General features: G+C 44.3%; 2 protein-coding genes across 8 annotated transcripts; both read right to left on the bottom strand.

The window, feature by feature from the left end:
* Positions 1 to 248: 248 nt before the first annotated feature.
* On the bottom strand, positions 249 to 14,692 carry PPP1R2 (protein phosphatase 1 regulatory inhibitor subunit 2). 7 transcript variants are annotated; one of them, XR_003987895.1, is made up of 8 exons: positions 14,497 to 14,672; positions 9,919 to 10,026; positions 9,376 to 9,456; positions 9,049 to 9,152; positions 7,985 to 8,176; positions 6,532 to 6,740; positions 4,942 to 4,992; positions 2,201 to 3,627 (listed from the first exon to the last, which is right to left on the bottom strand). XR_003987895.1 is itself a non-coding variant. In XM_030456183.1 (7 exons), the coding sequence occupies exons 1-6, from the start codon at positions 14,652 to 14,654 to the stop codon at positions 4,988 to 4,990; spliced, it is 648 nt and encodes a 215-aa protein (XP_030312043.1). In that variant the 5' UTR covers positions 14,655 to 14,692; the 3' UTR covers positions 249 to 3,627; positions 4,942 to 4,987. The 7 variants fall into 7 exon arrangements, 4 of the variants coding, with proteins under 4 accessions (XP_030312043.1, XP_030312044.1, XP_030312041.1 ...); XR_003987893.1 differs by having other exon boundaries at positions 3,543 to 3,627; positions 6,532 to 6,755; positions 7,997 to 8,176; XM_030456183.1 differs by lacking the exon at positions 6,532 to 6,740 and having other exon boundaries at positions 249 to 3,627; positions 14,497 to 14,692.
* Positions 14,693 to 17,271: 2,579 nt separating this feature from the next.
* On the bottom strand, positions 17,272 to 21,279 carry APOD (apolipoprotein D). Its single transcript, XM_030456347.1, has 4 exons — positions 21,157 to 21,279; positions 20,742 to 20,863; positions 18,917 to 19,005; positions 17,272 to 17,507 (listed from the first exon to the last, which is right to left on the bottom strand). Exons 1-4 carry the CDS (start codon positions 21,277 to 21,279, stop codon positions 17,272 to 17,274), a joined length of 570 nt encoding a protein of 189 aa, XP_030312207.1.
* Between the last annotated feature and the right edge of the window lie 2,908 nt (positions 21,280 to 24,187).

The following is a 24,187-nucleotide window of genomic DNA, read 5'->3' as shown; positions in this document are numbered from 1 at the left end:
GTGATGCTGCTAGCTTAAAACACGAGTCAAGATCCCACATTACCCTCACGTCATGCCACGCAACCATGAAATCTGAAGTGTACAAACTGACGTATATCAAAGAGACACTAAAGAGTCCTTCCTCACTTGATGTGGAAATTTCAATAGTGGTTTAAGTATTCATCTATGAACATACCTGAAGACTTAGCAGTTTCTTCTAAAAAGCTCCAAGAAGTCAAACCAATACATCCAGTATCAGTGCCAAAGGGGAGTAATGAAAACAATAATTTTATTTAAGTTGTGACACTTAACACTGGTTTCAAACAGAATGATTACATTTGTGAGGTGGTATTGTAACAAACACCACAAAAAGCATGGTACCGAAACAAAGAATTCTGTTAAGATACACAAATATAACATGAAAGAGTGAACTGTGGAAAAAATATTTGCAGTTTCCATGAACTGTGTACAACTCGGTGTGAAAGAAACCTTACAGACAGAAAAAAAAAGACGGAGTTAAGGCTCTTATTTGCAATTGATCTTCCTCTTGGAAGCATATTAGGAATACTCTCTCTAAACTGGATCTGGCTAGAGGAATTAAGCCTGTGCAAGAAGCTTCACAGTGATGTTGCTGTGGAGCTCAATGTCCACCTTAGTAGGGGTTCCATGTCTTTTGTTTCTTCTTTATACCTTACTGTCCAAATAAACCTTCACCATATGCACCCCAAAGTTAACACCTGCATGCAAGCTAAGTCCACATCAAATATAAAAAGAGAAAAGGCATTTCTTGTTTTGCCCCCATTCAGCAGGGAACCTCAACTGATTTTTCCACAGGCAGAAGGAAAACACACATCCCCTTGTAAAGAAAAATAATTATAGAGAGTATCTCTAGTTACAGCAAAGTAAACTTGCCTATTTTAGCTTTGATGGTGTATGTCTGGATAAAATCAAGTAAACCAGCCTCTCAGTTAAAAGCAGTGTCAGGTACATCAAGTTGCACTCCAGGTAAACCAGATGAAACATGAACAGATTTTTTGCCACCACAGAAGGGAATCAAATGACCAAGGCCTCTAATAAAACCTGTACTAAACCTACTATTTATTCTGAAATGGCTTCTAACTAAAAATTGGGGGCTTGGTGGCACAGAAGAAGGGAGATCACCCAGGCAGCTCAAAATCATCTGACTGATGAAGGGACCTACTAAACATTCTAAGATTCATTTAAAACCACCTTCATGCAGTTAATGTGTGCTGTACCTCCTACAAAGCTGCATACCTATTTTATCCAGGATTGTGGAAGCCATTACAAAAAAGTATTGAAAGTTAAAAAGGTGAGGGTTTTGTATGTTAAACAAAATGCTTTGCAGGTGTTGTCATGTACAAAGTATTCCTGCTAAGCACCAAAATGAAAATGATATCTTGGACACAGAAAGTGAGTGGGGAAGGAGGGCAGGGCATTAGGTCATGTAAGAGCTGGTACTGATGGATTCTGCCTTCATTGCAGGTGCAAAGTTCCCACATGTACTTAGCACAAGTACTTTGTTTTACATCACAGAAGACATCTGCATTATCTGTTCACCTTTGTCCAATACTAGCCCATTTGTGCTTGTCAGAAAGTAACACAGCACAGCTGAGAGCTGCCATTCCCTCAGCAGGGGCTGCTCTGGCTGGGGCAGACACAGCCATCAGCTGGTCACACTGAAATACAGGTTGGTGCAGACATTCCAACAGCCTCAACACTGCAAGCTGGTACATAAGGGTGCAAACCTTAAAGTTTTGAAATCCTATTTTTGGGAGCCAAAGTCATTAAGTGACTTCAGGAGCCAGAAGTACCTAAATACTCACTCTTTGCCCCTGTTTAATCTATAGAAGCGACCATGTTAGATACAAGAAGAAAACATTCTCTAATTTGAAAAATCAGCATCACTACTGCACTTGAATCAAGAATTAAGATCTTTGTGGCAAGATCCTGTTAATCCTGAGTCAGGGCCTTAGAAGACTAAATATCCCACAACTCACAACCTTGTTACCCACTAAGGAGATACCACTGAGAAAGGCGCACTGCAACACTCAGCACAACTCACAGGTATCTTTGGCAATGCATCAATTCTAATTCATTACTCCTATGTCAATCTTCAAAGGACAGCATCCTATTTGCCTTACTCACTCTCAATATCTCCTGGATTCCATGAAAGGTCACACTTGAGAATACATGTATCTGTAAAATAACTGTCATTCCTTTATTCAAACTTCACATATACAGTGGACAAAAAGACATTTTAAAATAGATCCATATAGTTACATGGATTTTTGCAAGATATCAAATTCGGATCAAAATTCAGATATACACAGAACCAAGCCAAAGTTTAAGTGTATACCTTACTGTGTAATAAAACCCAGGAACAACTCTGATTACTGGAACATTCACCAGTCAAATTCTACCAAAGTGGGATGTTGTTTACAGCAATTTGGAGATTCAGAATCTGTCTTTACAGGGGCTATACAACCACATGGTAAACAAGTGTTTGAAGTTTCCCTTCTATTCTTCAAAACAGCCTTCATTTTACAAAAGCAGCTGCTTTAAAAGTTGCAACGGATACAGGAAGATTTAGACCAGTGGTTTTCAGTATGCAGGTTACCAACCTCAAACAAGTAGGAGATCAGCAGCAATTATCTTTATATAAAGAACAGCCAGAGCCAAAACTCATCCACCTTCACAGTCCTGATGTGGATTTGCTCATAGTTGGGTGTTTTTCTTCAGGTGCCAGGAGCACAATCTTGTCTTCATGCAACTGGGAAGGACCAGAAGTTTGAAACAAGAGCCAGAAGAGTGGCAGTGGATGTGGCTTTAAGAGAAAAGTTGGAGAGAACTTCCATGTTCTTATGAGAAGCCAAACAGACCTCCACAAAACATTCAGTCCCAATGAAAGGGACAATGACCATTAAATGCAAAGCTAGCACATTTCCAGTGTAAAAAGCATTCCCTATACCAGATGTTAGTACTGCCTTACTCAGGAACTAAGAACTAAGTCCAAACACTCCTCTTAAAAAATAATTCAGCTCTTGTTGTAAAGACTGGGAAAGTAGTGGTAATAAAATATTGAAATCTAGATTAACAAGTCAACATTTTACAAAAACTTTAAGACTTAATCCCTTTTTAAACTGTTTAACACATCTGTTAAGTAGCTTTCATGTCAATCTGATATATGCTGCACATAGTTTGGCTCTGGAATCTCAAACCTTTCAATAAGAGAAACCACACCTAGAACACTATCAAATAAATAGTGAACAACCAAAAGATACTGTAGGTTTTAAAGCATGAAGAGCAACAGTACATTATGCAAGATAACCAGCGTTATAGATACAGGGAATGCCATTCTGGTTGAACAGATTATGAAGCAGTATTCTCCATGAAAAACTAGGCACAAGAATAAATCAATTAGACAGTTTTTCTGCCTAATGGACAAATCTAAAATTAACATTCTTGGCAATACAACATCATAACTGATATGCTTCTCAATATTTAAGAGCCTTAATTGCAAAAATGAAGCGATGTTTATATTTGTGTCCTTGACAAGCAGTTACAGTTCTGGACAGATTTCTTCTATGCTGTGTGCTCGACTTCCCAGCTGGTCACGAGTACCATGTGCTGCATAAGAAAGATTACAAAAAAAAAAAAAAAAGATAATTCTTCACACTTATTGAATATTTTCAAAACACACACAAAAGTCCTCCTGAAATCATCTTTGCTTCTCCAAAGGTAATGCTTGCCAACCCATATTAGTGATCTGCAAGCTTTTATTTTGAGAGCGCAGAATCTTCAAAAATAGTTACTTCACCCTCGTGTTCTGAAGAAATGGCTCACGCCATTGTCCAGCACTCAGTGCTCACCACCCCTGGAACTGGGACAATTTAACCCAGGAGTTAAGAGAGAGATTAGTTTGCAGAACAAACACATGAGGAACACAAGCAAGCACAGTACTTTTCAGGTCAAGTTTCACTTCCAGATGAGACACTTTAAAGCAAAGCAAGCTTATAAAAGCAGGAGCACAGTCTGTTGTGTTTTTCAGAAGTTTTCAAACTCACGGTTTTGAGCCAACGAACAGCAGTAAATCAGAGAAAGCTCCTTCTCATTAGTGCCTTTCATATGAAAAATTCCACTACATATATATATATGGATTTATATTGATATATGTGTAAAAATCTGTGTATACACATGTATCTGAAAATTCAGCGGCATAAAGCAAAGATCAGAGAAAACCACATCCAGATATAATCTTCTTTTCAGAAGGCCAGTGACTCTTCAGCACAAGTTAAACTTGGCAAGAAGTGCTGTTTCACAAGTGAATAGCACAGTCAACAAGCAGAAGTAATTTGTCTGTGCTCCCAGCCCTCTGACTTAACTCATCAGTAGGGTGATGCTCACCGTGGTTAAGACAACACAATGTGCTCTGTATCTGACAAAGGCCAAAGGAGCACACCCAGTCAGCTGACAGCTAAGCTGATAAGCAGTATCTGAGCAGGGTTATCACAGCAATGCATGCTAAATGAACCATAAGGAGAGAAGAATAGTTTTAATGCTTGTCAATTAAACTGCTATAGATCACACCCTTGAATATGATACTTTTATGTAGCAGATTTAGAGACAGGTCTGCAATGAAATCATCATGCTTAAATCTACTTATATCAGGAATCTTTCCCTCAGTGCTCCAAAGAGATTTTTTTTAAAGAAAAAAGTATTTGTGAAGAAGAACAGAAGTCACTATTTTGCTGGCAAAGTCTATTTATGTCACGGAGTCATAAATAGGGAGTAGCCAGAGAAATTCCAGAGAAGCTGAAAAGCCAAAGCAAGCAAGCAATCCTAGTGCAGGATCCTTGAAGCGAGAAAGGAATGGCCCATCCACTTAAAACACTTGATAGCCCACGATGATGACAGGGGCAAAAATATACAAACAGTTCTCACCATCACTGACTGGACTGGCCATCTTCATTTCAATCACCAAGAAATCTCAGTCTGTAACCAAGAAGTGCAACTCATTAGCAGAGCTGATGGCATCTGACAGACCCCTTCTTGAAAACCTGTCCTAAATCTTTAGCTCCTTCTTCAAAGGGAGAGTGTAGAGATTGGAAGAGCGCTGTTAATTTTACTCAAATGCAAACCAGGCAGGATTAGAGAGCAGAAAGGAGCATACAGCAAGAGAAGCACAGAACCACAATTGGCCAAACAATTCCAAGTGAGAAAAGGGTCTCAAATTGCCTGAAAAACAACCTAGGACTTAATGGAGCAGTAGAGTCACAACAGACCACTAAGCAATGTCATATCTATACCTGGAATAAGCACTAGTACTGTAGAAGTCATGTTATTCCACTGGAATAATAAAAAAAACCCCTGCATGCCAGCTCTCATGTACATAATTGCCAGTCTCAGACATAATAGGCGAGTGGAAGCCACATCACCAGATCATCTCTAACTTCAGAGGAACTGAAGTCAAATGGAAGAAATTATCAAAATATTGCTACAATACAACATGCAGAAAGAGACATACATTTTCTTGCAGTTAAAATCAAGCACTAGAGCTTAGTCAGTTTAACAGAGTGAAGCCAAAATAAGCCATTAGAAAAAACAGCTCCTGCATCATCCAATACAGAGTCAAGAAAACCCTCCTTTTCTACTCCGCATGAAAGCACTTTGAAAATACAGCGATTTGAAGTCAAAGAAGTCTTTGAAAGCTATCCAGATAAACAATCTTTCCACACACTTAGAGTCCTAACAAGGGAGACCTGGGAATTAGAATATTAATAGCATTTTGATCCACTTCCATGACAGAAACAACCAAATTGAAATACTGTTTTAAATACCCAATTGCTTAATAAGACCAAAAGCATGGGATGACCAAAAGCACAGACTAGAAAAAACCCAAGTAGCAAGTGTTAAAACCAGCTGCTTGAGAAATATTCTGTAGCTCTAGTATCTGTTTAATTAACATTTATGAATAAGGAGATTCATTTGTACCCTCAGAATACAGATGAGAAAGTGACAAAGAAATGTCATACCAAAAAAGTTATTTCAGTAGAACTTTGACATTACTTTAACACAGCAATGTTGCTGAACGTTTATCATCTCAATGTAGGAATTTCTTAAAACTTGGGCAGTGCCATAAGACAGAGAGGCTTATGAACATTTTTGTTAATATTCCATCATCCTTTGACCAACCCTGCCACAAAGAATCACATGTGATCAGTTTGAGAGCATTCAATTTACAAGCTGCTACAAAAGTGAGACCACTATTAGCCTCAGAAGAATTAATCACATACAGAGACAAAAAGCTATGATAACTGATGCAGTGACTGGGAGATAATGAAACACCATTGTTTATTAAGCAGGATGATGCAAAACAAGAATGAAAAAGTGTAGAACTACAACAAGTTAGTGGAAAGTATTTCTCTACGCTGTGGGGTGAAGGCGAACCAGTTAGTTCATAGGCTGATAAACTGGCAAAGGGTCACACTTATTCAATCTATTGGTCATGAGCAGTTGATAATTGATAATTACCAGTTGTGGCTCTGAAGCTGGTTATGAGGCAAGGTGGAATGGACGTCAACACTAGAGATGGAAAAATGCTGCAAAGGTGTTCCTTCTTTCCACTGAAGAATGCAGCTGGGGAGCGGAGTTGCCTCTGTTTTACAGCAGAGTGCAGGAGGATGGCAGCGTCAGGCCATGGAGAAAGGCTGTAAGGTTGCCTACTGGAGCCCTCCTTTCCCCTGGAGAGTGAAGTTCTAGTAAATAGCCATTATAAGGCATATGGTAAGATACTGGATAAAGTCAGTCTATTAATGGGTCTCAGACACATACCAAATGACCCCTTCTGAGGAATTATGAAAATATTAGTCCTCCTGTAGTAAATTATGGGACTAAAATGTGCAATCCACAGAACTTAAAAACATGGAACTTTTCAAATCACCTTTTTATTATGTGGAAATTAAGCTAACTTTAGAAGACTTATTAGTTCACATAGTTGTGAAAAGCAAATGTGAACCAAGTTAAACCCATGCAGCATCTTCCCAAGTCTGCAGATTGTGCCAACACCTCATTGCTGTGCCAAGCAACAGATGAATGAAGCATACAGACTTCATTGCCACCGGTCTCATGAGCAACAGATATCTATGTTTTTAATGCCAAAAACATATTCAAAGTGCTTTTACACACAGATGTGGGTAGTTAACAGCTGTAATTACTCAGAGGTCCACCAGAAAAATTAGATTTTGTTATTTTGCAGTCTACCCTTTTCACCCAGAGAGAATGTTAACGATGAAAGAGAAGGTGTCAGCCTCCTCAGTTTTATGAGTTTCCTATCAAGTGACAGCCCTGAAGCAGGTTTCAGAAACAGCTCCCAGCTAACAGTCCCAGATTTTTCTTACAGTAGCCCCACTAAAAGCAAAGCTGAGTGCCTTACTCATACTGTAGAAGTGAACATTACTGCCTGAGGTCAAGTGCATACCAAAGTCCTAACAACAGTTTTACATTACAGCAAGACAGGCAGAAGCTCTTAGGAAGTCAGATACACTCCTCAACAGGAAGGAAACATTCACGCTGGTCTCCCAATGCTGGCAACAGGATGGTTTGGGAACAGAATGGGAACTGAACCACCATATACAGCTATGTGGCCACAGCTTTAGGTGTTCTGTACAAGATAACTCTTCCTTTAAGAAGGATTCTGGCAACTTCACTACCAAAAGTCAGTTATGCTGGGGAAGTAGCACAAAACAGAGGTGCTTGCTTTTCTGTCATGTCACAACAAACAAAAGGCCACAAGCCTAATACTGACAGTAATACCGATGGCTTTGGTACCATGCTACAAACCTACCTATCACAACGTATTGCAGATTGAGTGTTTCATACCTACTGTAACCTTTCTGTTCCTATCCACACTTGAGTGTATTCATTGCCCAACAGCTGAAAAGCCCACCAGTACTTAAACATGCTTTTTGATTAATCATCAGCTCACCATGATCGGTACCTTCTGTATTCATTGTTTCTACATCTGCATCATCATGCATCTCTTCATCCTCATCATCATCATCATCATCATCATCTTCTTCACCATGCAGTTCCTTTTCAATGAGCTGTCTTGCCAGTTTGATGTTTCGTCCTTCATTGTAATGCATTTTTCTCTTCATTTCAAACAGTTTTTTCTTCTCTGTGGAAAAAAAAATGCAAATATTTATTCCTTCCCTTTTTAAAAACAAAACAAACAAAAGACAACTTACTTCCCCTTAACAGCAGCACTAACTGCTTCATACATCAAGTTTATTCCTACATTAAAAGTCCATTGATTATATGATCAAGTAATCACTGAATTAAAAATATTTTCTTTAAGCACTGGACTTTTCTTCCAAATCAGTCTGACTTACAAAAAGGCAAGTAATTGATGACCTGGAATGGCTGAAGCACCTGTCTGCAAGTAAGAGCAAGTCTCAACCCAGAGAAGCACCTAGTTACAGCATACAAGCTTCCAAAGTTTCCCAAATCTTGTTTCTAAGTAAGCTTCAGGACAAACTGAAACATTGTGGTGGGATAGATGATGAACTCCAGTGGATACATGACTCCCTGGCTAGCTACCAAAGGCCAGTTATGAGAGATATATTTACCACATGTAGAAGAAAGTATTTTCCACTTTACCCATGGCCAGAAGCCTAAATTTGCTCCATATATTAAACATCAGCAGGTCTAGCAGTAACCCACTATAATTAAATTAAACTTGGCTTAGTGGCAGCTCCAACACTTTTGTTTCTTCCTTTAGAACAGTAAAGTTACACACTCAAAACTGTGGCCAGGGAAGAATAACAAGCAACAGCTAGATAATCCAAGCCTGAAACCTTAGAAGTATTATTGTTTGACTGTTCCCTCAAAATGTTCTAGCATATTTGTCCAGTCATTTACTTACCCTTCAAAGATTATTTTAAAATAAAATATTTTTTGTTTGATAGTACTTTTTCTTCCCAAATATTTCATATTGGAAATCTGAAACTATTTATAGGGAAAAACCCAAACAAAACAGCTTATGCCTACCTCGTTCTTCAGGACTTAAGTCTTCATCGTCTTCCTCCTCCTCACTGCTTTCCTCTTGCCTTGCTATAATCTTGGGTCCTTTACCTTCAGCTGCGGCTGCCAGTCTACATAAAACACGTAATACAAAATGTTGAAGCAGCAAGCTTTTCACTATTTAAATATATGAAACTTCAGAACACTCCACTGGTACACTGATAGCTACTTAATTTGACAAGAGCAAAAGTTTAACTCCTAGAGAAACCAGCAACATTTTCCCATAAAGAAAAACTACCCCAGGAAAGAGAAAATTATCTTACCATTTAGTAAATTTTCTATGATAATACTTACTTTTTACTCAACACATCTGCTTTTAACGGCTCATTTAATTCTGAATCACTCACTGCATCCTCATCATCTTCTCCTACCATGCTTGGAAGGCAAACAAAGAAGAAAGTCTTTATCAGTAATTTGCTGCTTAAAATTTGATTGATAAAACTGTCAAAACCATAAAACACAATTAAAAGACTCCTTTAATACTTTAAAAACTTTCAAATCTAGTTTATATAACAATATGAATGACAGATCTATATTCTTGTACACAGATGTTAACTGAAAGAAAAAAATAATACAAGTCAGACTTATTCTATTCAAAGCCTATAGCCTGCTAGACAGAAACCTAAAAACTGACTTTGTCCTTTCTGACAGTTGTCCTTGATAGATACAAGCCTTTACTTAGAAGGTTTTAAATCTGAATATGTTGCTTATATTCGGTGGGCCTGCAAAGTCTGGCAGCCAGTCAGCTACAGAAAATACTACAACATCCACAAAGTCAAGTTTGCTGTAAAACTCTGTCCCCTGGCATCATTTAAGACAGCAGCTTAGCAAGCCTACCTGTGATAAGGAGTACTTGGCTCATCTATTTTCATCAAGCCATAATCTTTTCCAGGTGGGTGGTATGTAGCTATGATGTTCATTTCATCCCACTTCTGTGATTTTTTACTGAAATAAGAAAACAAGGTTAAATTTTCTTATATTCTAAAAACCAGTTCTGTTTGGTCACAGAAAAGCAATGTTTAAAACCTCTTTGATCTCTGGTACAAACTATGCACAAAGAATGTTGTGCATAGCCACATTCAAAGACTACACATACTTTAGTTAAGTCATGACAAATTATCAATACAACTTAATTTCCCTAACAATTCACAACAGCTAAATAAACTCAGTGATCTATAAATGTATTCTTATTCATATTTTTTAATATTGTTTTTTTTCAAGACCCATCTTGTTCAATCTCTGTCCCATTAATCATTTGCTCTTGTTAAAATCATTCCTCTTGTTACAACCCACAACACTTAAACAAAAGGAAGCAACTTCCACTTCCCCAGTTCTCCCTGAGCTGCTGTGATTAACAGCGAAACTGCTGCATAAGAAATACCAACCAACAAATAACTGCCTGCAGTAAAACGAATAGCACTGAACAAGCTGGTTTTTAATACTGCTTTTGTCATCCTAAGGTGGAATCATAAACCAGAACTGATTCACCTCCGTAACTGAGCAGAGGGAGTCTCACATTTTACACAGAGTCACCACTGATGTATGATGCAGAATTTCCTCAGTTAATCAGAGAATGTACCACTTTATGTACATGTGGAGAATCAAAAGTCCATCTGGAGTGACAAAATATACACGCCACAAAGAAAGCAACAGCCTTGTTGCTGGAGGAAGAATCACCCCACCACCGATTTAAAAAGCCACAGAAATGTTTAATTCAAGGGAGCCTACCAGATTCCACATTTCCTCTAAAATGTTATTGCAAGGTTCATACAAGGTGATAACTTGCTTTAGACTAAACCAAGAAAATTAACTTTAGAATAGGAATTACTTCATGCATTAACATATTCCTGAAGCATTGCAAATTATTTAAGGAAGCAAATGTTATAAACTTTGCTGGGTTTTGGTTTTTGGGGGGGGGGAGGGGCAGTTTGTCAGAAAACTCTGACTTAACTACTCTTACATAAACACAGACTGTTCCAAGAGCAAATTAGTTGACTTGAAATACATATTTAATCTCAGTAACACAGCTGCTCCTGAGCAGAATGCTATCTGTAAAACCAAACTCATAAAGCAAAATTCCAAGCGCAAACTAGATTTTACATTTATAGAAATCACTGCATAATGCAATGGGGAAAAAAACTATGGAATAAAAAAATAGATGAGGGAGTTAATGCTGCATTCTGCATGACACAGACTTTCACTTCAGAAACTAATACAAATTAAGTGAGCTTAATCCCTTAGCATATAGCAACCAACACCAAGCTCTCATGTTCCAGGTTTCACATCTATTTAATCATTTTGTTTCAGCTGCAACACAAGAATTGCAACCTAAGCGGACAACACGTGAGTCGAATTGCCCTCTCTGGCAGGGTGGAGAGTCATGAGCTTCCTGATGACAAAGCAAGAGCTCTGGTCTAGGAACACGAGTTATTCAAACGTATCTATATATGAGTCAAAAAACATCAGCTAAACACCTGCTTAGAGTTCGTCTGTGGCTAACATGAGATGATCACACAGTCACATACTGAGCATAGGAGAATTCTTACTAGCCACAGCAGTCGGGTAATGGCACACAGCCCCTACAAAGGGACTGAGCTGGAGAGGAAATACAACAGATGGGAGAAACTCCCATCACATGATTTGTGTTCACCTCACTCACCCAGAACACGTCAGGGTTTATTGCCTGGGCTCACATCTCCCTCCCTAACCGTGATATTGGCAACCTTAGGATCATCTCTTTGGCATAAACTGCTCTCAAAATTACACAGCCTACACCTAGCAATTCAGTAAGTTATAAATACAAGACTGAGGAGGATTTTAATGGTTTAATTTTTCATACTCATTTCTTTAAACTTAGATCCCAGCATTCCAAGTGGAACATCTCCCAGAGCACGATTTAAAATAGGGTAAAAATTATCATTAGTGACAAAGAGACAAACGTGTCATTTTCCCCCTCCATATAAGAAAGCCATCACAGGAGAGTGAGTAAGTGCTCTAAAAACACACACCTCCCTTGACTGTCTCCAGTTTAGCATGCTTAGGCATGCCTGAACAGCATAACATTAATGACAGCTTAGAATATCACAGCAAAAAGCCTCCCAACACCCCTTCACATACAGAAATCTGAAATTTAATCTTCCTTAGGAAAATCAGCTTTGAAAAAAATCTCAGAAGTGCTCATTTGTATTCTCTCATATCCTTAAATATCTATAATCACTTAACTCAAGACCCTGGTTGCCAGGCAAGGTTTCTGCAGCAATATTACTCAAACACCTCTCACACCTCACTTGCTCCTTCCATAGCAGGCTCTTCTCTTGCCTATTCCAACACAGCTGCTCTCTCACACACACACACACACTCACTGAATTACTTCATAAAATGCCAAATCAGATTGTGCACAGGCTCCTACAAGACCCTTAAGACAAAAAAATTCTGTATATACCAGGAATGCCACAAAAATGTCTACCATTAAACCACGATCTCAGCTCTTAGTATGCAGTTCCCATGGTGTCCCAATTTCACAAATTTGCCTCTTGCATCATATTTTCATCAAGGAAGTTCTCCAAAGAATGCCATCATCATAACAACAGTGCACGGTCAATAATAATGCAAATTCGTGGGCACTCTACAGAACATGGTGCTTTATAAGATGACAGCTGACACAATGAGCTCTTTCATCTGCAGCTATTTTTAAATATATGAATATGTGAATTGCAGTATTAGAAATAAGCAGAGAGGCTGGAAAGGAAAATCACAGCTGTACTGGTTATCATTCTTTTAAGTACAAAATTCTTTTTTTAAAGTCAGAAATAACACTGATTTAAATGAACCATTGCCAACGAAAATTAACACCTGCACACAAGCCAGTTTTGGATACTGTATACTTATCTTTTCAGGAAATTTTCTCATACAGCCTGCCTGGTTCAGCCAATATCCTTTACCTTGCAAGAATTAATCTAATTTACTTTCTTGCCTCACACTGCTAAACAGGAAATCAAAGGTGGGCTCCTGGCCACCAAACTGCTTTGAAATAAATGACAGTGAGCTATAACCAATACCGAGCTCGTCAGTTTGTACTCTAACTCCTGATCATTCTCTAAGATGGTACAAAAGAGATTGCAGACACTGAAATAGGGGCTCCCAACAGCCAGTTGGACTTCATGTCTAGTGTGGCAGTAAACCCCTTGTGTTACATTATATTACAAGAACAGAAAAAAAAAAATAAATCGCAGCATGTATGTAGTGTATTGCTATTTACATTCACCTCCTTCAAAAACTTCATCTCATTCCTTCAGTTGCAATAATTTCTCCCTGTAAAGCAGAAGCAGCTAACACAGGCAACACAGCAAACCAAAAATTTTTCATCCTTACCTTACTGATTTTAGACAATACTCATGACTTAATTAGGCAAAGAAGAAAGCAGTATTACAACAACAACAATAATAATAATTTGTAAATTTTTTAAATTGAATGTCCATTTCAGCATGATTTCTCTCCTTGCAGCAAAAAGGTTCCAAATGAAGAAAACTGCCAAATGCAATTTCAGAAACTTAGAGCTCAGGTCAAACCCTGGCTATCACAGTGTGATGGAGTCTCAGAGCAATGTCAGGCAGTGCATAGTGGGTGCTAACATCAGAAAAGGAGCAAGATTTCCTACTGGGCAAGAACATCTGGCTGGCTAAAGGCCACTTCCTGCATATTTGGAATAATTCAGCATGCTACAATCAAACCAATATTTTCTTGACATTCAAAATGCAAAACAAATGGCCAGAGCACATTCTGAAGTGCGAGATCTTTACAGATGAATCTTGCACAGCCGATACATCTTAATTACGTTTCAACCCAGCAGAGGTCCTCTCCCCAGGGACACGCTTCTCCTAACAGAGAAATAATCCACCTTCGAGAAGCCCGATAACAAATCTCTCACGCTGTAAACGATCCTCATACCAACTGTAAACCCTCCCTGGTTTGCTCTCTGAACGAGCAATTAAAGGCAATAATGCTTCTGCTAATAGTTCACAAACAGCGGGAAATGACCGCAGCCCAGCCCCCTGCCCCTCTGCTCACAGCCACCACCTCAGCCCCTCAATTCCCATCCAGCAGCCCCTCAGCTCCTCACTCCGGCGCAGGGCCCCCCCAGCCCCTTTCCTAACGCAGCGCAGCTCCAGCTCGGGCTGGCTCCTCACCCTGCCCGAACAGCACCGGCCTCTGGGCAGCACCGGGGGCGGCACCGGCCCACCCGCTCACCCAACCCCGACACCCAGCGTCACCCCGAGCAACGGGGCAACCCGCCCGCCAGACCCCGGGGACCTCGGGACAACTGGAGGCAGTGGGGCCGGAGGGGAAGGGTGGGGTTCCCTGCGGGGATCTGCCGCCGCCTCATCCACCACCAGGGTGCTTCGGCGCGGCCCTCACCCGTGTTCGTCTTCATCGCAGGCCGGGCTGGCTCGTCGGGCTCCGGGCGTCGTTCCCCCCGCCGATACCTTGCTGCCGCTTTTCTTCAGGATACCCTTGATGGGCCCGCGTCCCCCCGCGCCCGACGTCGAGGCGCCCGGCACCGAGGGCGCCTCCATCACCGCCCGCTTCCGGCCTCCGCCGCCGCGCCCGGCGCGCCCCCGAGCCGTGCGTCACACCGCGGGGTGGGGCGGGGGAACCCACCGTGCCCCCTGGCGGCCGGCGGACCCACCCCAAGGCCCGAGCGTCCCCGCGGCTCCCGGGCAGGGCACGCGCGGAGGTGGCGACCGCCAGGGGCTCCCGCACGCCCGTGAGGCTCCCGCACACCCACGGGGCTCCCGCACACCCGTGGGGCTACCGCACACCCGTGGGGGTCCTGCACACTCACGGGGCTCTGCACACCCGCGGGGCTGTTGCACACGCGGTGTTCCACTGGAGAGGTTTGCTGGCACGTGGGAAGAGCTGTGTGTGTGCTGGGTTTGATTCATCCAGCGGTTTGGGTTGGAAGGAACCTTAAAGATCATCCGGTTCCAGCCCCTCTGCATGTACAGGGACACATCCTGTGTCACATCAAACCAGGTTGCTACATGCCCCCATCCAACCTGGCTTTGAACATTTCCAGGGATGGGGCAGCCCAGCTGCTCTCAGCAATCTGTTTCGTGTCTCACCACTCTCATACTAAAGAATTTCTTCGTAATTCTCTCCTCTCCCAGGTTAAAGCCATTACCTGTTCTCCTGTCACTACATGCCCTCACAAAAAGTCCCTCCCCAGCTTTCATGGAGCCCCTTCATGTGCTGGAAGGATGCGATAAGGTCTCCCTGGAGCCTTCTCGTCTTCGGGCTGAACAACCCCAGCTCTCTCAGTCTGCCTTCATAGGAGAGCCCTGTCATCCTCATGTCCCATCATCTTCCAGCAAAGGCAGCTGCTGCTCCATGAAGCCCCCTGCAAGCCCCCTTGGTGCTCTTGAAGCCCCTCCTTGCTGCAGTGTGGAGGCACTGTGGCCACCGTGTCTGGCAGAATAACCTGGGTCCTCATGCCACAAGGAGAGGGGCAGCACAGTGTCCAGAGGGCTCAGACACCACATATTTCTGCCACAGAGTAAACCACTCCTGTCTCTGCAGGATCTGCAGATCCCAGTTCCCAGACAGATCCAGAGGTGATTGCTGCCTCTCCTGTAGGGCTGCAAGTTTCCACCACAGGGGCTCAGCATCTGCAGAACCACTCTGCGATGGGCTGGCAGCACAGCTGTGAGGGGACACGGTATCACCATCCGTTTGAGAAAGAAAACAGGAAGCTGATGAAGCAGAAATGAAATTATCTTCCTCAAAAATCTTACACATCTGGGAGCTACCATGGAGCTGTCAGCATCCTGGTGTGTCCTCATCCTTAAAGCCTCAGGATGAGGGTGGAGTGTTTGATTTTGTGTCACAGGAACTATTGCTTTAGGATTTAAAAGTTTAAAGGGATAATGCATTAAACATGGCAGTTGTTTCTGAGCCCTGCGTGGCCTCTCCCCCTTCTCAGCTGACTCCAAATGGTGAAGATCAGTGAGATGCTGGCTCCCTCCTCAGATCCTGTAGCCTTCCCAAGGCAAGACAGAGCTTTGGTGCACACCCACAACAGTCAGGGTCCCAGCACAGTGAGTGTAGAACATCTCCTACAGATTTACAGTTGCTGACATCTCATTGTATCCCTGCTCTCACAGTGCTGTGGCCTCAGAGGGGCAGACCCAGCACATTAAGCTCCTGCCTTCCTTCAGCTTGATTGAAGAGGCTGTGCAGCTGGGAAGGTACCAAAGCCCGAAACCAGATATTTTTATTTCATTTTTAATGAGTTGCATCAATGCTATTTAAGCAGAGTTGTTGCGGTGCCTGCTGAACACCTGCTGGGGGAGGTGCAGTGCCAGCGGGCACTCAGCACATACAAAAGCAGTGAGCAAGGCATCAGGCAGAGCCTGCCTTCTCCCAGGGTTTGGAGAAAGCCTTGGGAGGGGAGAGGACAAGGGAGCATCCCCATCTCTCTCCATCTGCTTATGGGTACTCCCAGAGCTGACCTCTTGAGAGTGCAGGAGCAGCCTCACTGAAGGCAAGTCACCCACAGACACTCTGGATGGAGCAGTCCTGAATTTCTGGACATTTTTAGACTTCTCAGACTTTAAATACAAGGAGCCAGACAGAGCAAAGATGTATGCTGGCTTGGCTGTAACATGCACCTACAACTCTGGACCAGAAAACATTCCAGATTTCCCAGGCTGCAGGAATGACCCTCCATGTCTGGGTGTTGCTGCTGGGAAGGCTGTGCCTGCAGTGTACTTCAGACACCACAGACTCCTAGCAGGCCCTGAAGCTTCAAGACAAAAATGGGAAACAAATCTGGGAGCACATGACAGGAGGTTTACCCTCAGGACTATTACGTGCATACCACATCTCATATCCTTTCCCATCCACACACTGGTGGACTCACAGCAACAGCAAATCTTCAGGTCTGCATGTCAGGGTTTCTTTTCTCCACCCATTAGCTTTGAATCTATGAGTTACTCTGCAGAAGTCAGAGGGAGACAAAAAAACAAGAAGAGGGAGAGAGGGTACAACAGCAAGGAGTAACTCAGGGCTGGCAAACTACCATTAGCAAAGGGATTATTACATTTCTGTGTTACATACAGACATTCTAATGGATAATGAAGAAAGCAACAAAGTTCATCATTGGTCTGGCGCTGTGCCACCGCGTGCCAGGAGTTACATCTCAGGAGGGCAGTTAACTTGATCCGTGGGCATCATTTTCTCAGTGTCAATCTTGTAGGACTGGAGAATGCTCTTCAGGTGGTCCACAGTTTCTGGGTGCATCTCAGGAGCTCTTGATTTAATCCAGGCATAGTCAATGTGGAAGAGCCAGAGTATATTGGTGCAGGAGTAAACCAGCGAGTAGTTTTCATAGTCAGTGGAGATGACCCAGTAAGGGGCAGAAGGCATGACTAGGAGAAAGAAGGGCACTGTGAATGTGAAACATAACACACTCTGGGTGGCTCTGCAGCACCAGAGCCAAAGTTCCTGGTGCTTTTTCCACTTTTGCTGCTCCTGAGCCTCATAACTGTGGTCACTACAGCCAGCTATAATTTATAAAAGGCTATCAGGACTCCTTGTTTTGCATAGAGGGACTCAAGAAAATCACAAAGCCCTGTGTAGGTAAGTCTTAAGCTGAACAACAACCAAGAGCCAACAACAACCAACCCAGCTTGGAACTGTGCGAGGGCTGGGAGCTGAGACCATTGACTTGAGGAGCACAAACCCAACCTCCCTTCCACCACCCCCTGCCCACACAGCCCATGGAGTGGGAATTGGTATGGCTCAGCCCATCCCACCAGCACCTGCAATGTGTACCAGATTCTGTTCTCCATCAGGCTGCTACAGCCAAAGAATCTGCTCTGATGAAGGGCAGACACTCCAGCTTCAAACTGTCAGGCAGAAAGCAGAGGGGAGTCCCCCAGGCAGAAGTAAGGGCCCTGAGATTTATGTCTGATGCCCTCAGGAATGCTGGTGCTGATCTCTGGGGCTTGTGGTAGGTGATTGGAGTTGCACACTCCACAGGCAAAATGGCTGCTGCTAGTGCCTTAGCAGTGCATTATTAAATCTGTCTGTGCTCATATACAATAACTGTCCTACACAAGTACCTCTGATCTACCCATTTCTCCAAATAACTTGTCTGTGTAAGTGCTGTGATACAGCCCAGGAAAAGGTGTGAGGGATTAGAATAGAAAGGGAGCCAAGAGGAGACTCCTGCTCACTTACCAAGTGATGCTGTGGACAGAGAAAAGTCCTCAGCAATGTGCTGAGCAATGTGGACACAGTGCACTTCCCCTGCCACATGTTACGTTGACAAGGGAAGAAAACCCAAACAAGCCCACATTATTAATGGTTATTAAAGGGTGCTAGTAAGCAGAGGAAGGGTGGGCTAGTAGCTATACTGCTGTATTCAGAAAAACTAGCCTACTTCTGGCCCTTGCAGCAGCTGTGGGGCTGCCTCCCCTGCCTCCCCACTCCCTTTCCCTGTTTGTGAAATGACCAGGAGGGAGGTGACCTGCTGATCTTTCCTGCTTTGACATCAGTTCCTGCAGAGTGCTCTGCCACTGCAGGGGCTATTGCTATAAATGATATAAACACCACCAACCACTGCCTGCTGGTCACAAGATCTCTCCTAGCTCTTTGCAACTGCCCCATCATGCTGCACTGGTGTCCCTGGGGCAGCTTTGTCTCCTGCTGTGCCAGTTTTGCACCCCTGATGACACACAGCAGTGTCTGCACTGTGCAGGTGCTGCCTCCTGTGCTGCTGGGGCCAGCAGGCACTGGGGGGCAGGGGGGCTCTGAGCCCCATCCAGACACTTACACCAGTTAAAGCGGACTCCCAGCTTGGCTGGCTCCCTGACATCCATGTGCATGATTTCTCCTTCAACTTCATTGACTTTGCCATTGGAACTAAAGGGAGAATGACAAGGTGAGAAATAAAATCAGGTGAGTTTGAAATACTTTTTTTTTTATTTTTAATGCATCTTCATATCCCTTCATCTGTCCATCTGCTAAGTTGTTGTCTGAAAGATGTACTGGCTAACCACAGCACCCCCAGAGGAAGAGCACACCCATGGGCACAGCCTCAGCAGGAGGCACAGCAGGACAAATGTTCTCCAGTTTAAGCCACCCCAGGGTGTCTCTCTCCAAGTGCCCCTGCCAGTGGGGTGTACAATGGTAGAGAAAAGAGCGCAAGACCCCTCCACACAGGACAGGAGGATCCCATCACTGATCTGAGATGTGCCATGAGGCAGCTGAACTTGTGCTAGTTGAGGAAAGCATTCCTGTGTCCATGACTGTTTAATCACCTGCATTTTTTTCCAGGTCATGGCACATTCCTCCTACACAAATTACCTTGGTAAAACAGGGTTTATTTCAGGGCTGGTTCAGAGCACTCCCCTGCTGGCAGCAATCCCTGCAGCTCTAGTTGCCTACATTATAATTGCATTTTTCCTCAGATGCCTCAAGACCTGGATGCTGCCTATGGGGCAGAAAGGTGTCAAGATTGCCTGTGACAAGGATGCAGAAGCCACTCAGCAGCTGAGGTGAAGAGGATGATGCTGAAGCCATGCACAGTGCACATCTGCCCCAAAATATGCTTGACGTTTCAGGGTCCTGAGCTGCTGCAGTGGTGACAACAGTCAGATAAATCTCCCACAAATTAATTCAGGGGCAAATAAAGCTCCAGCTGTCTGCCAGGAGCTGCAGAGACAGAGCTGCTGGGTCAGCGTGCGGCATGGACGCGGCTCTTGGCTGGTCCCCGGGGATGTGTCGCTCCCTTGTTGTCATTGTGAGCCAGGACACAGCCCCCGTGCCGCGCCGGGAGAGCAGGGGACGGCGCCGAGTTCGCCTCTCTCTCCCTCTCATTCCTTCAGCCACTCGACAGCCGTGATGAGAGGAGATGAATTAGTATCTGCATCTGTCCGTGCAAAAAGCCAGGAAGGCTCGGGATAATTGTAAACTATCAAGTGTAATAAAGGGAACAATCAGCGCATTCACTTTGCTCGCTGTTTCAAACTGGCGATGATTGCTGATCCCGTTCCCCAGCAGTTACCACCAATGCAATGTAAAAGCTCCAGAAAAAGGCTGACAAATACTTGTTTAAGTAAAAATGACCCATGTACTTCATCTTCCCTGCCCTTTTCCTTTGTGTCCCGTCACTCTGGAGCAGAGAGGAGCACGGGGCACAGGCATCTCTCAGCACACAGGGGTACAAGGTGGTGGCTGCCACCCCACAACCAGCCTCACAACCCTCTCGGGAAGGACCCAGGACATCTGACTTCTCAGCTATCACTGGGGATTGCAAACCAGTCAGAGAGAGACCCAGGCTTCCCAGACACCTAGGCTATTTCACACTGGAATATGTGCATTTGATCTGTTTTCTCACTGCTCACCTTAGTCAGTGAGATAGAGACCTGGTGAGCCCCAGGGAAGCACTGGCAGAAACCAGAGACCCACAGCTCTGCTGTAACCACAGCAAAGTCAAATATCCCAGCAGAGCCACTGCAACAACAGGGTGTCTCCCCTATCACCCACAGACTCAGAAACAGGCAGTCTGGAGAGAAACAGCCTCCCAGGATGGCAAGAGAGGTGACAGAAGTGCCATCACTGGCACATGAGGACACGGCCTGAACGCAAACACTTACAGCAATTCCTTGTTGATCACCTTGAACTTCCCGTTCTCCTTCAGAGAGTAATTTGCCTGGATGCAGCTTCCTTTCTCAAAACTTGAGGGCAGCTTCTCTATCTCGTACCATTTCCCCAAATACTGATAGAAGAAAGTCCAGAGAGACTCATTTAGCACAAGAGGGCTGAGGTAGAGCAGCCTGGCTCATCTCTCAGCACAGTTTTGCCTGCATGGTTCATTCAAGCATCCCCCCCTTGGTGCAGGAGGCTGTGGAGGGGTTCTTGGGGCTACAAACCCACCCTGGCAGCTCCAGCACAAGGAGTAGGGACCAGACCTGCCAACCCCTCCATGTGCCCTGGCAGATCGTCATGGCTCCCATTCCCCCTTCACCTAACTCACTACCTGCCCTAAGATTTTTAGAAAGCTTTTCACACCTGGTTGATATCGAAGTCTTCTTGGACTGGTGGATCTGGGCATGGTCCCATGTGGAACATCTGGCCTTTTCCAAAGGTGAGGAGGCTGAGCAGGATTGAAAGCTGCACTGCTGTGCCCAGCATGGCTGTGCTGGGATGATAGTGGGGAACAGACCTGGGGAGGAGGAAAAGAGTTGAGCTGGTGCCTCTGTGGAACAGAAATTTTCATGAAATACATGAAGAAGGACAGGAGGTTTGCAGCAGGGCACTTTGAGGGTGAAGCAAGGAGAAAAAGATCCTGAGAAAAGCACAAATGCACTGTGCCAAGTCCCAAACCCAAAATGGTTGTGTTGGAGACCAAAAAAATGTTTGTCCAAAATGTTCTCCTTGTGCTCAGACTGTGCCCAGCAGATCTGCAGGAAGGAAGACAATGCCTGGTGAGAGCACTTGTACCTATCACTCACACCTGACACCCAGCAAGATGCAGGGGTGACAAACATCCAAGGCCACACAGGAGCACTGTCATCTGCCCAAAGCTGAGGCAAGAGGAAATGCACAGATGTTTGCTATATGATGCTGGAGTACAAGGAAAAGGTTCTGGAGTTGGGACAGAGCCAGGACTCTGGGACAGAGAAGCAAGCAGGGACATCCCCACGAGGGCTGCCAGGCTCTGAAAGGTGGTGGGAGGGACCCACAGCTTCCACCAGGGGGGTCTCTGCATGCTGGGGTGTACACAGCACTGCAAGGCGGGGAAGTTGGTTGAGTCAGCACCAAATAAAACATGAACTGACCCCAAAAAGTTCACTGCAAGGAGGAAAAGGACACATTTTCCCATGGAACAGAGGTAGGAGCTGTGCTGCTCACCTCCAAGCAGCCCCTGGAGCCAGGATGCTGCCCATGTGCTTTGGGCTTTCCTTGGCACCGACAGACCCTGCGGCACAGGGCTCCCCTGCAGGAGCAGCAGTAGCTTTTTCCCCAAGCTTAAAAGAAAAGCCCAGTCTGTGTCCAGGCACAGAGCATGGGCCTTGCTGCAGACACAAAGGAAGCTCCCGTTTTGAATCTCTTAATTCAGGAACATACCTTGGCTGGTGAGGCTGAGTGATGCTCTGTGGAGGACCAGGGCTGCAAGGAACAGCTCTGTGGTGAGTTCTCCACCTCCTTATTTTATAAGCACACTGGAATCATCATTATTCAGCATGAGCACAAGCCACTCCCTGGTCCTTGACATGTTTTGTTTTTGTGTCAGGCCAGTCAGCTGCCTTAGATCTGCAGCTGGTACGAAGCTGGAGATGGGCTGCAACTTGGCTGCTCACCCAGGCAAATAAAGGCACCCCACATGTCTGGGTATCACCCCACAGCTGCAGAGCTCTCTGCCTTTCAGCAGCCCAACAGAGCCTTGGACCTGGGCGCAAACAGCAGGGGAAGGAAAGAAGGGCCACAGCCTTGGATAGGGGCTGGGGACAGCAGCAGCTACTGTCTTGCTCTGTAGCAACCATCAGTGTGGTCCCAGGAGTGATGTGCATCCTCCTCTCCCTCTTCAGAGCCATCTTGGGGGCCACCAGAGCCCTGGGGATCCTCCAGGTTACTCCAGCATGCTTGTCACCATGACAGTCATTCACAGGCGGGCACAGGGAGAATTAGGGAGCAGGAGGCATTGTAGGCTTGTCTGAGGAGCTGCAAAACCTCACAAACAATTTTTTTCTTAGGCTGGTAAATCTCATTAGAAAGAAAGATGCCTGTGCAATTAGTTTAATGCTGACCTGGCAGTTTTTCCAACAGGTGCCCAGCAAATGGCTTTGACAGCAGAGCAGCCATCTGTGAAGGCAGCCTGTCCCCTGTGTTATGCAAGGAGAGTTGAATAACAGACAGGATGCTCTTTGTGTTTGATTACATTTTCTTGGAATCTAATCTGTTTTGAGATTTTCTTTCTCTGTGTGTTTTTACACAGTGCACCACCTGCCTTATACATGCACACAAACACTCTTGAGTACCTGGCTGCCCAAACGCCACCCCAAGAGCCACAAACCATAGAATCAGAGTGGTTGTGTTTGGAAGGGACCTTAAGGATCACCCAGTTCCAACAGCCCTGTGTGGGCAGGGATGCAAGGCCAGGTTGCTGAAAGCCCCATCCAACCTGGCCTCAAACACTTCCAGGGATGGGACATAGACACCTTCCCTGGGCAACCTGTAAAACTGTGGATCCCCCATCCCTGGAGGTGTTCAAAGCTCAGTTCTGTCTCTTACCCTTACTGGTGCCATGCTGCTGAGATGTGCCCTGAAACACAGGTGTTGGAAGAGAAGCCACTGCCCAAGTATTCATCATTCAAGGAGTTGCACACAAACCACCTGAGTCCATAACTAGCAGGACCAGAGTTCCTTCACAGTGGGCATCTCCAGCAAGCCAATGGATGCTACCTCCAACTCCACTCACACCCTTTGCATCCTTCAGGCTTGACCCTAGATTTCCTGCAACAGAGTCTCAGGTGCTGGATCTTATAAAAGAAATAATTTAATTGAAAGGTACAGCAGAAGGGTCAGCTTGAGCTGGGTCTCCCCAGAGGAGACCCCCAAAAAAGAAATCCCTAAGCTATTATTATACCCTTGTGAACCCACCTCTGAAGTGCTGTTCCTGCATCTTTCATGGCAATTTTTCAAGGGGGGGCCTTCTAAAAATTCATTGAATTCTTCCCTGTTAAGGCAGGCAGGCTGCTGACCAGTATTATCTTGTTGATAAGCAGTTTTTGCTGAGGGTTATAGGCTCTTCATATCATGGTTTAGACTTCTTTTGCACCTACACTCATAAAAACCAAAACATCAGTATGTTATCATCATTTTTCTCATACTAAAAGATAAAGCACAGCACCGAATCACATACTAAGAAAATTAACTGCATTGTGGCCTAAGGTTTCAGCAAATCTAGCTAATCACACTAAGCAGAGCCTGGCAAGCAACACAAATCACACAGTACTATAACTCTCAATAACTTAGTCTAATTAAAATGTATTTATTTAAGCTGAACAACTAGTACCTCTCAACAATGGCCACAGCTGAA

This window comes from Calypte anna, chromosome 9, assembly GCF_003957555.1.
Source record: "Calypte anna isolate BGI_N300 chromosome 9, bCalAnn1_v1.p, whole genome shotgun sequence".
NCBI classification, from domain to species: domain Eukaryota; kingdom Metazoa; phylum Chordata; class Aves; order Apodiformes; family Trochilidae; genus Calypte; species Calypte anna.
Note: the sequence above shows the minus strand (reverse complement) of the source record. Positions and strands in the feature narration are given on the sequence as shown.

What these genes read in the sequence shown, in the direction of transcription:
- APOD (XM_030456347.1), bottom strand. Translation starts at nt 21,279, where the DNA reads ATGCTGGGCACAGCAGTGCAGCTTTCAATCCTGCTCAGCCTCCTCACC. An exon ending in AAGACTTCGATATCAACCAG is followed by an intron (nt 20,864 to 21,156) that starts GTGTGAAAAGCT and finishes TTCTTCTATCAG; the next exon opens with TATTTGGGGAAATGGTACGA. An exon ending in GGGAGTCCGCTTTAACTGGT is followed by an intron (nt 17,508 to 18,916) that starts GTAAGTGTCTGG and finishes TCTTTCTCCTAG; the next exon opens with TCATGCCTTCTGCCCCTTAC.
- PPP1R2 (XM_030456181.1), bottom strand. Translation starts at nt 14,654, where the DNA reads ATGGAGGCGCCCTCGGTGCCGGGCGCCTCGACGTCGGGCGCGGGGGGA. An exon ending in TGCGATGAAGACGAACACGG is followed by an intron (nt 10,027 to 14,496) that starts GTGAGGGCCGCG and finishes TTCTTATTTCAG; the next exon opens with TAAAAAATCACAGAAGTGGG. An exon ending in CCAAGTACTCCTTATCACAG is followed by an intron (nt 9,457 to 9,918) that starts GTAGGCTTGCTA and finishes TTGCCTTCCAAG; the next exon opens with CATGGTAGGAGAAGATGATG.